General features: G+C 44.8%; 1 protein-coding gene across 2 annotated transcripts in view; it reads right to left on the bottom strand.

Moving 5' to 3' along the window:
- The window catches only part of LOC126518747 (serine/threonine-protein phosphatase 2A activator-like), a 185,239-nt gene extending 171,707 nt beyond the window's left edge, over positions 1-13,532 (bottom strand). The window contains exons 1-2 of one of the 2 annotated variants that reach the window (XM_055064852.2): positions 12,970-13,532; positions 12,808-12,890 (exon numbers count right to left, since the gene is read on the bottom strand). In XM_055064852.2, coding sequence (XP_054920827.1) covers positions 12,808-12,890; positions 12,970-12,976 — 90 coding nt within the window. In that variant the 5' untranslated portion in view covers positions 12,977-13,532. The remainder of the gene's footprint in view (positions 1-12,807; positions 12,891-12,969) is intronic. The other variant, XM_050168520.3, reaches the window with a different exon arrangement.
- Positions 13,533-14,797: the final 1,265 nt, after the last annotated feature.

The raw sequence follows: 14,797 nt of genomic DNA, 5'->3' as shown, positions 1-14,797 counted from the left end.
GTCTGCTTCAGGAATTGAGGAGCGATTCCATCCATGCCAGGTGCTCATGTTTTCACTTTAAGTATGAGATTAAAAAGCCCTAATTGATCAGTAATGATAGGTTTCATACAAGAAAGTCCATGATCAGCTAGAACTGGTAAATCATAGGAGTTGGCTGTAGAAAATGAGTTTATAAAAATGTCCTGCAAGGCTTCACAGCACCTGTCACTTGCAATCGCTGAATCAAGTTCATTACAAAGTTCAATGTTTTTATTTTTCGGACCATTAACAATGCTCCAGAACTTACAAGGGTTAGACTGTAAAAGAGAAGGAAGTGTATCACTAAAAACAGCATGTTTAGCAATTGCATATGCTTGTTTGTAATGTAACATTGCGCTGTGATAAGCCACCAATCTCTCCGTGGTATCAGAAGATATAACGCTGTGGTACAATCGCTTCTTTTTATTACGTAAGTGAAGAAGTGATGACGTAAACCATGGAGAGCGGAACGCCACTCCAACAGTTCGCAGCGGAACATAGCAACCTATTAATGAGTTAATCTTATTTCTGAACAATACCCAATTCTCTTGCACAGAGCGACCTGAAGCGCATTCCATGTATTGTTCAGTAAAAACTTCTAATTCCGAACATATAGAAACAAAATCAGCATTGACATAATCTTTTATAACTTTAGATGCACGCAGAGGACGCTGTGCCTGAAAAGCACAAGTGTACAATGCGATGGTCACTAAGGCCAGGTAAGCAATAAATCGATGAAATGACAGGATTTGTTGTGAAAACCAAGTCCAGTGTATTACAAGAAGATGATGTGATGCGCATGGATTCAAAGACTGCTTGGCTTAAATTAAAATCATTACATACATTTATAAAAAGTTTGCTTTCCGCTGTATGACAGGCAACTGATCCATCCGATTTGCTCTAAGTAATCTCTGGAAAGTTAAAATCGTCCATTAAAAATATCTGCGAGTTTGGGTATCAAATAGATACTGCATAGAACAGTCATGCAAGTTCTTGCAGAAGTTCGGGGAGCAGTGAGGCGGACGGTAGCAAGCACACAAAGTAACATCTTGATATCCAAAGCGAATGCATGCGCATACCAGTTCAAGTGGCGAAGGTGTACGAATTATGTTAGAGTGAAATTTATCTGATATTACTATGAGAACACTCCCACCTGCCCCTGTTATTCGATTAGACCAGTAAAATTTGTAGTTGTTCTCAGTGTAAAATTTCAGTATCGCGAACTTTACTCGACAACCAGGTTTCAGTTAGTACTATGATGTCTGCGGAACAGTCGTCAATCAAGGAGGATAACTCATCACGTTTGATATGCTTCTAATATTTGTAAAAAATACAGAAACAGATTGCTAGGAAGTGGGTGGAACACTGTTCATATTATCGGAAACTGAGGGAGAGGGTGAAGACACAAAACCATGGTTAAGTTCATATATTCTGTCAGTCTCACTGCAGTAGACGAAGCATTTTTTGTTAATAAATAGTTTGTCGTAAAAGACTGCGTATTGTTGGCCAGTCGACTTTCCGTACTCGTGAAGTTTCTTGCGTGTGTTCCTCGTTTCTTTGCAAAAATCTTCACTAAACCTGACCCCAGTACCTTTTAATTTGGCTTTCTCTACCATAATTCTTTCCTTAATCTTAAAGGTATAAAGCTTTACAAGTATGGGACGGCACTTGTTATGCACGTTGTTACAAACGGCCTGCAAGGGTACCAACCTACAAAATTTTCCCAGCCAGCTGCAGCTGCAGACGTGGCGAGCTTCCGAGAAGCGACCGTGGAACCCTTCCCCTCCTGCTGCGGCGACTCGTATTCTAGGGACGACGATGTGCCGCGTCAACACCCGCTCGGCGCTGCTATGACTAAACACGGTCGGCGGACGAAGTATTGTTAGTGGATTCGCCGTCGCTGTCACAGCTTGTTAGAAGCGGTGGAAATCCTGAGAGATGTCTTGCGGCCGTCTCATGGGGCTTAGAAGTCATGGACAGGCGTGGCGGCCAGTGTCTGCAGGGTCAACACTGGGATGAAGAGGCACCTGCTCGGGGCAGGACCCGTGTCTATGAGAACCCTCTCACCTCGGTGTGGTCAGTGAAACCTGTGCGGAAGTGAGTGCGTAAACCCTCCCCCTTAAAAGGCGGGTCGGCTACAATGACATTGGACGCTCCGTTTGGTCGAACGGCCGTTTTCCCTCACCTAGGGATCTAGGGAGGACAGAGTGCATTTAAGGAGCCATTGGCGGCTCCTCAGGGTGCATTCCTCTTTCAGTCATGTTAGACTGATGAACTGTAATGTCCTCATGTAAATACTGTAAATAAACCCATATTCCTCGTTCTCGATGAGAACAAGTCTCTCCCTTCGACAACGTCCTCAGCGTGGATAAGTTGGATGATGACATGGGCCAGCTACCATCTATTTCATGCCCAACTCCAAACATCAGAACGTATGAACCAAGTCTGCGTGCACATGAAGTGCCATCAGGCGGTAGCTGGGCACCTAGAGTTGAGATAATTGAGCGGATCTTCAGACTGCGACCAAGTTTCGGCTGCAGCGTCAGTTATTCCGAAAAATATAAAGTTCTCTCGTAGTGATCTATCTTCAAGATCATTGAGACGTGAAGACAGTCCAGCATTCACCTCTCGAACAGCATCACATATAGTTTGTTGCAGATCACTTGGCGGCGTTTTATCTAAAGAATTAACGCGAGCTTCTACAGCAACCAATCTTCAGTTTATATCTGAGACAGTTTTTTCCAACATCACTTGACTTGACTTCACCTCATCAAGGACTTGTTTTAATTCGTTATGGCGTGCATCAACATGTGCATTAATTGCTTTGACAACTTTAGCCAGCTCTTCAGGAAGAACATTCGAACCCGGATTAGATTCAATGTCTCCACTCATAAGCAACAGTTTGACAATGTGAAAACACTCACAAATACATAAGTAAAGAACACGTGGGCATGGTACAAGCAGCAGACACAGGTTATTAGATTTTTTAGAGTAACAGGAATGACATTTACCAACCCGGATTAGAAGAAAAAACGTGTTTTTAGTTGACTGCATTGCTGCTGCTCGACTATGCCCACTGAAATTGCCCAGGCGATGACAGCTGCTTATAAAGTTGCGGCTAAATGACGACGTTGTCGATGAGAATCCGAAGATTGGAGGCACTACTGCAGGCAGGCTCTACCCAACGTAGACTACCGAGCTTGATCTGTATCCGAAGCCGAAGAAGACTACAGAAACGTTGGCGGTCCGCCTTGAACAACATGCTCCCGTGGACTGGGCACCAAGGGGAGGACGTCGTTGCACCACTCCTGGTGGGAACAGCTATTGAAGGTAGGAGACCACCGTAAGCTCAAGCTTCTTGGCGGTAAGTGTGCGAAGCCATTACTGTCAGCAACTGGACTAGAAGCAACTGGTTGACTGCATTGCTGCTACTCGACCATGCCCACTGACCATGCCTTCCTTTGCACATACAGCATATGGCGTGCGGCTACAATGTTATCGCCCTGGACTTATCAATATTACTGGTACTTGAACTTTAGAGGACTTCATGATATATAAATTTTGCAATCGATTTCATTATTCCTGCCCCAAAATCCCAATTTACTGCTCCGAAATGCATTTTTGGCTGCTCCAAAATGGCATCACTGGCTGCCTCACGCTTCAACGCGAACTAAACGGCAAAAACACAGCGCACATGAAGCTATCAGCAGCCCACCGCAAATCGTCCCCACCGCAAATCGCTTTCAAGATGGGGATGGGACCCACGCAGCCGTGCCATACACAGCAACTGCCTGAGTAGACCCCCCCTTGGTACCTTGCGTGTGACAGAAAACAGCGCACTGCCTCCCCACTTTCATTCCTTGCGCTTGCAAGATCGAGCTGCCATCGTGCACTAACCCTCACATGCCTTCCTTTGCACATACAGCATATGGCGCACAGCGACAATGTTATCGCCCTTGAACTTTACATGGAACTTCACAACGACGACGATGGCAGAAATGTGCCTGGAGTATCCATATAATTTCTGTCGCAATAAAAACCCCAACAGATCACGGAAATGAAATAGGTTCAGTTTAACCAACTTATACTTGCCGTCTGAAGCAGGAACTTCTACTAAAGCTACAATTTCTTTATGTAGCTCCAAATCCTGCAACAAGTGACTGAATAAATTTAAGAATTACTCAGCAAGAACACCGAGCTTAAGTCATCTCATATGAAGTAGGACTGGTCACACTAAAATCGACTTCTGTTAATTCGACCCCAACGGGACCGAAAAAAATTGAATTATCAGGCGGGTCAAACTGAAAAAAATGGAGAAACAGTGCCTTTAACCTTTAAAGCCAGTTTTCATTAACTCTGCTAAAATATTTTCCTGGATATGCCTGGATTTCTTAAAAATGTGGTTGTTCAGTTTGCCAATATGACTTCTCTAATAATATTTGTCTGTGTTATGCAAGCAGGCTGCAAGTTTTATACTTCCAATTTATTTCAAAGCTGTTCTAAAATATCAAAATAAATTGCTGGACTCGAGCTGAAATGATGTCGCAGAGCAAGCCGTTATGCTAACACAGCCTCCTGCTTTAAGCCATATTCACAGAAGATGGCCGTAATTGCTTTGTTGTTGTCCAAAGTTGTTTTGCACCCAGAGCAAAATGCCAAGTTTACACGGAACCTTATTTGAATTATAAGGAAAATGAGCACCAGAGCTCCCTCACAGAATGTGTCAAACAGTGCGGCATTCATATTTTGCTGAAATGTAGCAGGATGTAGCAGGGTTCGCCTGTCAGTGCATTTGGGGGCAGTGGTACCTTCACTGGTGGAAGCACGAAGGTCAATTCGCTCGCTGCTGCTGCTGCGCTTCCTCACTCCGGCATTCTGACAGCGAGTTTCCGCGGTCATCGAGTGAGATGTGTTCATGTTTGCTTGTGAGTGCGCAGCACCTTTACATGGCCGATAAAACTAGTATCCTTACTTCATATAGCTTTCTATTAATTTGATGTCACAATCGATGCTTCGCCTTTCGGCCGAAACGGCGACTGGAATGTGACTAGAACATTAGAATGCAAGTGTCAGGCCATACAAACTAAGGATATTGCAGATGAGGGTGATAATTCACATGTGTATGCATTGGCAGCACATTCTTGGGTTACAGCACAATACAGATGGAAGAACGAACACTTTAAGTGCAGCGTGTGTTTGCATTGCTGACTAGTATAGGGCATGCGAAAGCTTGAGAAGGAAAATGTATGAAGAAAAGTGGTATACAAGACAAAAGGTAAGAATTAGCGCTTTTAACAAGAAGAAATGAAATTGTTCCTGGAGAACACAGGTGCTGCAAGGGGAACAATAAACAACGTAGCGAAGAGGAAAACCGATAGGTGATACAACTGTAGCAGAAACTATTGTAGCAGCAACAGGGGGGTGTATCCTGCAAGTGTCTACCTAGTGGACATGTCCATTTCGTCTGCTGCTGAAGTGCTGATTGGCTCGGGGCACCTGTCTCCCTCCTGATGCCAAACCCCAGCGCAGCCAATCAGAATTTCACCAGCGGACAAAATGGACATGCCCACTAGGTGGACACTTACAGAATACTGCCCCAGGTCAATTTGCGAAAATTGTGGAATTACCTTTTTTCGCTTGGGTTGCCAGGCAGCATAATGTCAGTATGAAACTAAATATAAGCATGCAGGCCCATTTCATAGAGACACTGCAATGGCGACTTATAAAATGTGTTGTCCACAATCCATCTGTCATAGTCTTCAGCTTGATCACTGCTCAATTTCACACCTTTAAGTACACCCGTGAGCAAAAGTGTTTGGACCAGGGATTGCACGATAAAGCTATTTTTTCCCTGTCTGTGAATGCAACTTGGAATTGAGGACTGCAGTCCAAACTTGGCATTGTGTAGTTTCCAGTGTGCTCGTCAATTTCAGTTTATGCATGTTAATTACAAAGAAATTGTTTTTTTTTTTGGCGACCCTGTGGTCTGTATGCTTTTGCTTACGGGTGTACACTTGTCTTTGTCTCGGGGCATGCACAAAGTAGACGACGGGCAACCATTGCAGACACAGGAGCGGAGCATTTCGTACACTGGACAATGTTTTAATTTTGTTGAACCAATGCACAAGTGATTGCTGGTGACTTACCATTTCATACTATACTTAAACTCACAAGTTCTTTGCAGCACAGTGGAAGCTGTAGGCCTGTTATCCAATAGAAAGGCCGAGTGCCTTCCAGATGTGTTAATCCGCACCACATTGTCTGCTTGCCATCCTGCCAAGACATGCTCCCTGGTTGGTGGATTGGCATAACAAATGCTCCAGCGTTGCGACCATAAACTGTGTTTACACGAATGCGCCAGTGGGGCTTTGCCTCATCTATACGCTTTCTCAGCACTTCCTTGCTGCCTCTTTAGCCAGTAGTACAAACACCCTTATAAATGTTCACCTGTGCCAGATCGTCTGCTAGGCGTCTATTTGGCCTTCACTCGCCACCATCATCAGTTACCACAACAGAGCATAGTAGTAAATCAATGACTCAGGGAACAATTAGGCCTTCATAGCACTCTGCATTCTCAACGTAACGCCAGTGCTAAGGATCTGGCACCATCTGCTAATCAGAAATCAAACCACTTTTACGGCTCGAAGCCTTTGCAGTCTTAGCAGCGCAATAACAAACAGCCAACCGCAACAATTGCGACAGCACAACCCTAATGCTTTGCCCTCAGCATGAGATGAGGCTAAGCGATGATGGCTTTACCACTTATTTCTTGCTGTCAGGGTGAAGAGCCAGCAACAGGTGTATATTCGAATCGAAGAGGGCGCTCTGCAGTGTATGGACGCTGCCCCGTAATCACGGTTAGGGTGAATGCTGCTGCAATTGCCGGTAACCACCACAGTAATTCACAGTATAAGATATGCATGTGCAAAGGTCCTAACATGTCACACATCACTAACATATCATATACCAAGTAGAACTCTCTAATCCGGCCAATGATCAGAAAATTACAGCAGGAACTACATTCTGCTTGGCAATGATATTACCTGTGTATACCTTGTACCTTCAGCAGTGCTGCAAAGAACCGGTGCAATGGAGTATAAGGCTGCTGCATGCTTAGCACGCCTTCAAATCCATACTTAAACTTTTGTACACTAGTCAATGTCTCCGTTTTCATGCTAGTTATAATAATCTTGTATAATTCAGCACGTAGCCACATTGTTGATATTTCTTTGCAATTATGTTTCAAACCTTTCAGTGCCAGGTTCTTTCGGAGGTGATGCACCCCCAGTGTCAGGTTTTTTTCCTCTGATATTATAAAATAAACACAGCGGTTTGCTTTTGCACTCTTGGGATCCAAGGAGAGAGTGTGGATAACGTACGGGTACACCAGTGACATGGGGGGTCAGAAACGGGGAAATGTACTGAAAGCGTTCATAGGTAATATAAAGTGAACATGTCAGCTAACTGGTTAAACGTTTTGAATTAGGGCGCAGTGTGAAAGCCAAGAACACAGAATAGGCGCAAAACGTAGAGGCAGCGCTACATGTGGTTGTTTTGTGCCTCTTCTGTGTCCTTGTCTTTCGACTGTTCCCCAATTCAAGGTAATACAACACGAGGTCCCATCACAGTGGCTCACACTACGGTTCTTTTCTGCCTGCCAGCAGCTAACAACACGTTGTATCACACTTGAACCTAATCACAGATCATAGGCCACCCTTGGTACTGTGCTGTGAAATTAAGGAAGTTTTGCCTCTGAAGACAACTTTCCACACCGATCCCTTTGCATTAGAGAACTGCCGAGACTGGCATAAACTAACCCAATTTATGCCAGACTGGTCACAATGAGCAAGTGCACTTGACAGAGTGCCCCTTTGGTAGACACATGTTACATGGAACTGTAATTGGGAATCGATGGCAGTGACAGCTACAATAGCACTTGAAATTATTGTTAAATTTTCATTATGAATAATACACCTTAAATGACGTTCACAGAAACTGCATGGACAGGAACACCACGTGCACCTGAGCAGTTAGCTGCAAATAGCAATGCATGCAGGGCAAAGCAGCAATAGCGGCAGCCCCTGCAACTGAGACAAATGCAGTTGAAATTGCGCAAAAATACCAAACTACACGTTTTGCTGTATTCAGAATAGGGATGAAAAAATTTCTGTAAATATTGAGCAAGTGGAAAAGAACCGCTTCTTCTTTCCTTTTTTCTTTTTCAGAAAATTGAGAAAGACTGAAATTCCAGCAAAAAATATAATTATTACGCAGAGAAAGAAGACAATAAAAGGAACACCTTGTTTTCATCTGCAATATATTGCTAATATGATAACCGAGAAAAAGGTCACTAAGTGTACCAGCCACTCGCTGGACACACATCAGAATCGATCGTGGCTGCTTCCACATTTAAATTTGATTGTATGTAGATGAGTCTCCAAAACACAATTACTTGTGAGCCCGTTGCAAAGCTTGTCACAACATTTCCAAACAAAAACCAGTTTAAGTGAGAACTGGCAGATGAAGGTATCTGCAACAACCTAGAAGTCAGCGGCTGGTTAGCGCAAAGGCCTCGCGCCACCACGTTGACGGCTGCCCACGTGTTTCGGGGAGTCCCAGATGTCAGTTCTGGACCAAAACCCAGAGTGCCTCCTGTATTCCACTATGTTTGAATGCTATGCTACATTTTCAAAAAGCATACAATGAACACACTTGAAAACTGTGCTACCGTCTTCTTATCGTATCTAGAATCGTATGCAGCACAGCAGAGACTGGCATTTATTACTGCGTATGGAAATTTTACTCTTTTTTTTGCCACTTTCCCTGTGCTGAAAAAGAAAAGAAATAGAGAAAAAAAGGATGGCTTCTTTTTCCCCAATGTTTCCTGGATTTCCCTTGGCCTCTCTAATTCTGACAATTGCCATACTTTGATGAACAAAAGTTGAGAGTTTGGCAAGCACACTTACCAATGAGAGTGTGCTCAGCAGTGCGACAGCCACTGAGCAGCACTTGGTCAAGTTGACAATGTTTGATCAGGGGCGCTCTAAGCTGGGCGTGCAACTGATATCTGCCCGAGTCACGGGACAAATTAAATTACAATTATGGGGCTTAATGTGCCAAAACCCCGATCTGATTATGAGGCATGCCGTAGTGAGGGACTCTGGAATAATTTGGACCACTTGGTGTTCTTTAGCATGCACACAATGTTCACCGCCCTTGATTAAGGGTATCTGTGAGTCGTGGCACAAACTCGGCACCTGTGTATTGGGCATTGCTGGAGTAGAGGCATATTGTTCCTGTGGTGGAACACAGATGTTTTTGCATTTCGCCCCCATTGAAATGCGACCACTGTGGCTGAGATTTGATCCCACGACCTCATGCTCAGCAGCTCAACACCATAGCCACTAAGCAACCATGGCAGGTGAGTCGCATGACAGCTTGTGCACCAGTAGTTACACGTGCCTGCTATCTTTGTTCACAACAGCTGACGTGTTTTCACTTCCGGCTTCTGGAGAGCTGCTCAACAGTGAGATCGGGCACACTTTCCTTGGTTCCAATCTCCATCACAATCAAAACTGGAGCAACCAGTCGAAAGTGCCATAAATTCGCCATGCGCACAGGGGCTTCTTCAAAACACTGCTTCGTGCAAAAAGCAGAGGTGGTTTCGTTTTGGTATCCCCTCCACCACAGGTACAATGCTGTGCCCTGACCTTCAATCAATGGAGGCGAACCACGAGGGCCACTGGTGAGGCTCAAGTAAAAAAAACATTATGGGGTTTATATGCCAAAACCCCTTTCTGATTATGAGGCACGCCGTAATGGAGGACTCCGGAAATTTTGACCACCTGGGGTTCTTTAATGTGCACCTAAATCTACGTACACGGGTGTTTTCGCATTTCGCCCCCATCGAAATGCGGCCGCCGTGGCCGGTATTCGATCCTGCGACCTCGTGCTCAGCAGCCCAACACCAAAGCCACTGAGCAACCACGGCAGGTGATGCCCAACTCGAGACAGTTTAGCAATGGGCCACAAACTGGTGCCTTTGACAAAAAATGAAACTGGTTCTAACTGAAATTTAGAGCACTGAATTTCCACAACACTGCAGGAGTAAATGCACACTTTCTGAATGTTGTTGAGCTTGATTTGCTCCACCGAGGTCACTGCTAAAGAAGTGAAGCCCCGGATGTGTTTGCAACTCACCAATTAAACTACAGCGCTGACCACACAGCTTTTCCAGTGCTACCGACAAGCCTGTTTCGCAATGCACGTCTTTTGTCATTGAGTTTACCTGGCCATATTGCAGGTGAGTTTATATGCAGGAAAGCTCTCCCTTCCAAGCCTCACAGTACTCAGTAGGCAATGCACTGCAGCGAGATGGCCAGGTGGTGGAGTTGGTTAAATGGACATTAAAGAGAAATGTTAAATCGGTTTAGATTGATAACATATTCTTCCAAAACTATTTTTGTCAATTTTGAGATATTCAGTTGATCATTACAAGAGCAAATAAAGGTCAAAGTCCCATTTCGTGAACTTGCGACCAAAACCTCAGCACCGGTACGTCACTGTGACATCACAGATTTAGTATATTTGGGTCGTTGTAGCTCAACAAAAGTTGTAGAAATTTACTATGTTCAGTCTTTTAGAATTCAATATTTACTCCATTTACGCAGCCAAAGCAGACGCCATCGAAATCTACCTGATTGTGAGCCAGGCCGCGATTTTGTAGCAATGCCTTCTCCAATGCTATTCCTTCTCGTGCTTCGCCAGTGGTCAGAGTGACGTTATGATAAGAATGGCACAGACTGTAGCGGAAAGCATCATCTGGTTTGGGAACTTCAATGCAGCATTGCCAGCAGTTTTATATTTTGCGTCTTTTTGGCCATAACAGCATGGTAATTCACTAACATAGCTCACTATTTTTCTCCTTAGTGTTCAAGGTCCATTTTAAAGGACTCAAAACAGCACACTCAAAATGAAGTTCAAGGATGGAATCCAATTAAAAATCAAAATTAAATAAATTCTGGGATTTCACGTGCCAGAACTACAACATGATTATGAAGCATGCTGTAGCGAGGGATTCTGGATTAATTTTGACCAGCTGGGGTTTCTTAAATGTGCACCTAAATTCAAGTACAAGGGTGTTTCTGCATTCTTCCCTCATCGAGATTTGGCCGCCGCGGCAGATAAGTGAACCCACAACCTTGTGCTTAGCAGTGCAATGCCATAGCTGCTAGAGCAGGTAAGGACAGAAAACACTAGTGCCGATTTTCGTAAGCAAGACCAGACGCTTAATCTTGTTTCACTTTTCCTTTTTATGCCTGTCCTTTTTCTATAGAAGAGTCAGTGCTAGTGCATTCTGTCCTTTGTCCTTCTTTGTTTGTGCCATTTGAAATCTTAATATGAACACTGTATTGCAGAGCGCCTGCATGTGCAGGAATTTAGCAAATGTGTATGTATGGTTAGGTGTGAAGTCCATTTCTGAAGTCCAGCACGTATTGACGGCACATGTGCTATGGGCACCAGACACACAAGCTTTCCACGTACCAATAGCAGCACCAGATCACACAGCCTAGCGAGCAGGGGAATCGCATCTTTCAGAAAATGTACATTCCCAATATCCTCTAGTCAGCGTTTATTTGAATGCAAGCATGTCGAGATAGTAAACTGTGCATGTCAGTCTGGAGTGCACGTCTGGCATCTAGGCAGACACATGCTCCAGATCCAACGATGGTCGTATGTACTTGAACATTGCTGCGGATCAGGCAATGCTTTGCTTATGAGGTTCGAAAAAGCACAGAGTTGAAGCAAGGCATTAAACAGGTGTGCGTTTGTTGTTCAGAAAATGATCTCGTTTTCACTGTAGCCCAAGCGGCTGGTGTCAGCAGACCTTGTAGGAAGCTGAACCCGCCGCAATGACATCTGACCAGTCCCCGGTGCTCATGCTTACCAACATGCAAAAAAAAAATTGGCAGAGATGTTCACTCTTTTTGTACATAAAGCAATTGCCCCCCCACCCCCTAATAGGTATACAACAAATAAAGCAACTGCACTGATCTATAGCCTGCTCTATAATGTTTCGAGCACAACTATCCCACAAAGCAGCCAATCTGCTGGGCCTGTTGCAAAAAAGTAATGACTTCTCTACGACTGATTGATTGATGGGGTTTCACGTTACAAAGCAAGAGTATGAGGAGCTATGAGAGACGCCGTAGTAAATTAATTATGACAACCTGGGGTAGTTTAACACGCCCGGTTTTCCTGTATGCACCAGACTAACAGTTGGTGTAGCATATGGCATTTTTTCTTATCCTACTTTGTGCCAATATCGTTTTTTCAATACAAGTGTGCGCACAGTGCCCTCATGCTACGCAAGCACTTAAGCGTGAAACGGAAGCTGCTAAACGCCGCATGAAGGCCATGCGCTAACACACGTCATCTCACGAATTCTTTGCCCCACAAGGAGGATCAATACTACCACAATTGCAGAGTGTTAAGGGCTGCGAAATCTGACAAAGCGCGCGAGAAATGAGAAACAGCATGATCGCTGAGGGCATAAAAATACATACACACAGAAACGCCTTCAATAATTACGCCGCGTCAGGAGCTTTTAAATACTGTTTCGACAGGCACAAGCATTTGCCACGAGGGGTGTTCCATCCGAGACACGGCTGACGAAGTACTCGCAAACGCTCGCAACGGCCTTTTCCATACGAGATGTTAACTACTAAACGACGACGAAGGAGAGCCACCTGTGCAGAGGAACAACGTCAACAAGAGAAAGCCTCGTACCTCGCTCTTGGTCCAGCGTGCCATATCGTCGGGCATGTGGACCTGCCGCCTCGGCTCCACATATTCGGACACTTCGCCGCTGCCTGCGCCGAAGGCGTCGCGGTAAAAACGGCTGCAACACACCATGTGAGTGGCCTGCAAACAGCCGAGCATTTCTCTTACCTGACATGACGACCTCCAGCCTGTTGACGCGTCGCAACCTCGGTCACTGCCACCGCTGCTGCTGGACGGCACTCATGCTGCCGGTGGCGTCCGTCTTCAACCGCAGTTAACCGCAGTTATTACCACAGAAACGGGCAGTGGCTGCTACCACGCTGTTAAAGGCCTGGTGGCAGACCATAGAATAAAGAACCAGCGATAGACTACAGTGATGCGACGTTTCTGGGTATGGTTCAAAGCAGGAGTAGGAGGTCGTGGTTTAAAAAAAGCCTCATTTGGTCTTCTGTCGATTTCACTACCGACTGGCAGGAAATCGGCTAACAACGTAGTACTGTACGTCAACGACACTACGGTTCAACCGTTCAACCACAACGGAGAAGTCGGAACATCCGAGACAGCTGCCGTCCGCAAAAGACAACCAATCACATGTAGTTTCTCCACTACCGGCTGCTTACGCTACGACGGTGGCGTAAATTTAGTGAGACGAATAATAAGTACGCGTGGTCGCTGAACCTCTACGGTGGCCATAGAGCACTGCAGGCGCAGTTTTCGAACAAAACAAGCAAATCTTTGTCACAAGGGTTGTTTGCATCATGTACGCGAAACAAAACGCACAGCTAGAGTGTACTAGAATGCAGTTGAGTAGGACGAGTTGGCTGGGGCGGCGCATGCTTCACAGTGAGGCGCGCGACGACGAAAAATACTGTGACGGCGCTGCCATCGAAGTGGATTGGGCCGCGTCAAGGGCGCGCCGTTGGAAACTGCTGGCGATTCTGCTCGGCGGGATCGTTCGTACTGCTGCTGTTTACGATCAGACCGCTCAAATGGTGCTTATAATTGGATATGGCATGTATTTGTGCCTTAGGAACAGATGACTTTATTTCTCTTCTTTATTCCATTTTATTTTTAATGCCGCTCGGTGACTGCGCGTGCATTGCGGCGGCAGTGTCCCGATAGCCAGATACATCCATTAGATGTGCATAATATGGTACACCTTGCACATTCAGAACGTCCATTAGATATCCAGATTTATCCAGAAAACATTGTATGGATGTACTATGAATCACCGCAAATGCCTTCCAGGACATATGTAAGTGGTATATGTGCAACATCTAATAGACGTCCACAACATGCTGAAGATACATTTAACATATATCTAACAGACATCCACAACATCCAATGAATATTTACTATATCTAATGGATATCCACATTAGCCACACTTACATCCACAGGACATCCATTGTACTAGATGTCGCTGTTTCTGCAACACCTATAATTATATCCACTGGGTGTGCCTTGTACTATTTTTGGCTGTTTCTTTTATTCGTCATGCATGCATGCACTGGGCCTTTTCAATTTGTTGTCCCAGACTGCCCCAGACTGCTTGAGACGCTATTACAGCCAGTGTTTATTGGCGTACGCAGCTTCTCGGACAGTCCTGGACTGTTTGGGACAACAAATCAAAGTGCCACTGTTACTAAGCGAAGAAAAAATCCGTTGTCACCACCAGCATTTTTATTGTGAAACTTCTTATTGGTATCAACCGTTTGACAAGTACGTAATGATGTACACAACATTAACAGTGAAATACAATGGCAAGTCTATATGGCTGTCTTATGAAAATAAAGTGAACAGTAAAAATACAACATAATGCCATCTCTTGGTGTCTGAAAGGAACAATGAACACTTAACGCGTGAACCAATACAATACAAAAATACCACGTATGCATAACAGCTAAGCATAAACATATGAAGGATAAATAAAATGAGACATTAAAAGCAACGCGTGCAAAGGAACACTTCTCACAGCGCAGTGTTAGTTGCATTCT

The sequence above is a fragment of the Dermacentor andersoni genome, chromosome 1 (assembly GCF_023375885.2).
Source record: "Dermacentor andersoni chromosome 1, qqDerAnde1_hic_scaffold, whole genome shotgun sequence".
In the NCBI taxonomy this organism is placed as follows: Eukaryota; Metazoa; Arthropoda; class Arachnida; order Ixodida; family Ixodidae; genus Dermacentor; species Dermacentor andersoni.
Note: the sequence above shows the minus strand (reverse complement) of the source record. Positions and strands in the feature narration are given on the sequence as shown.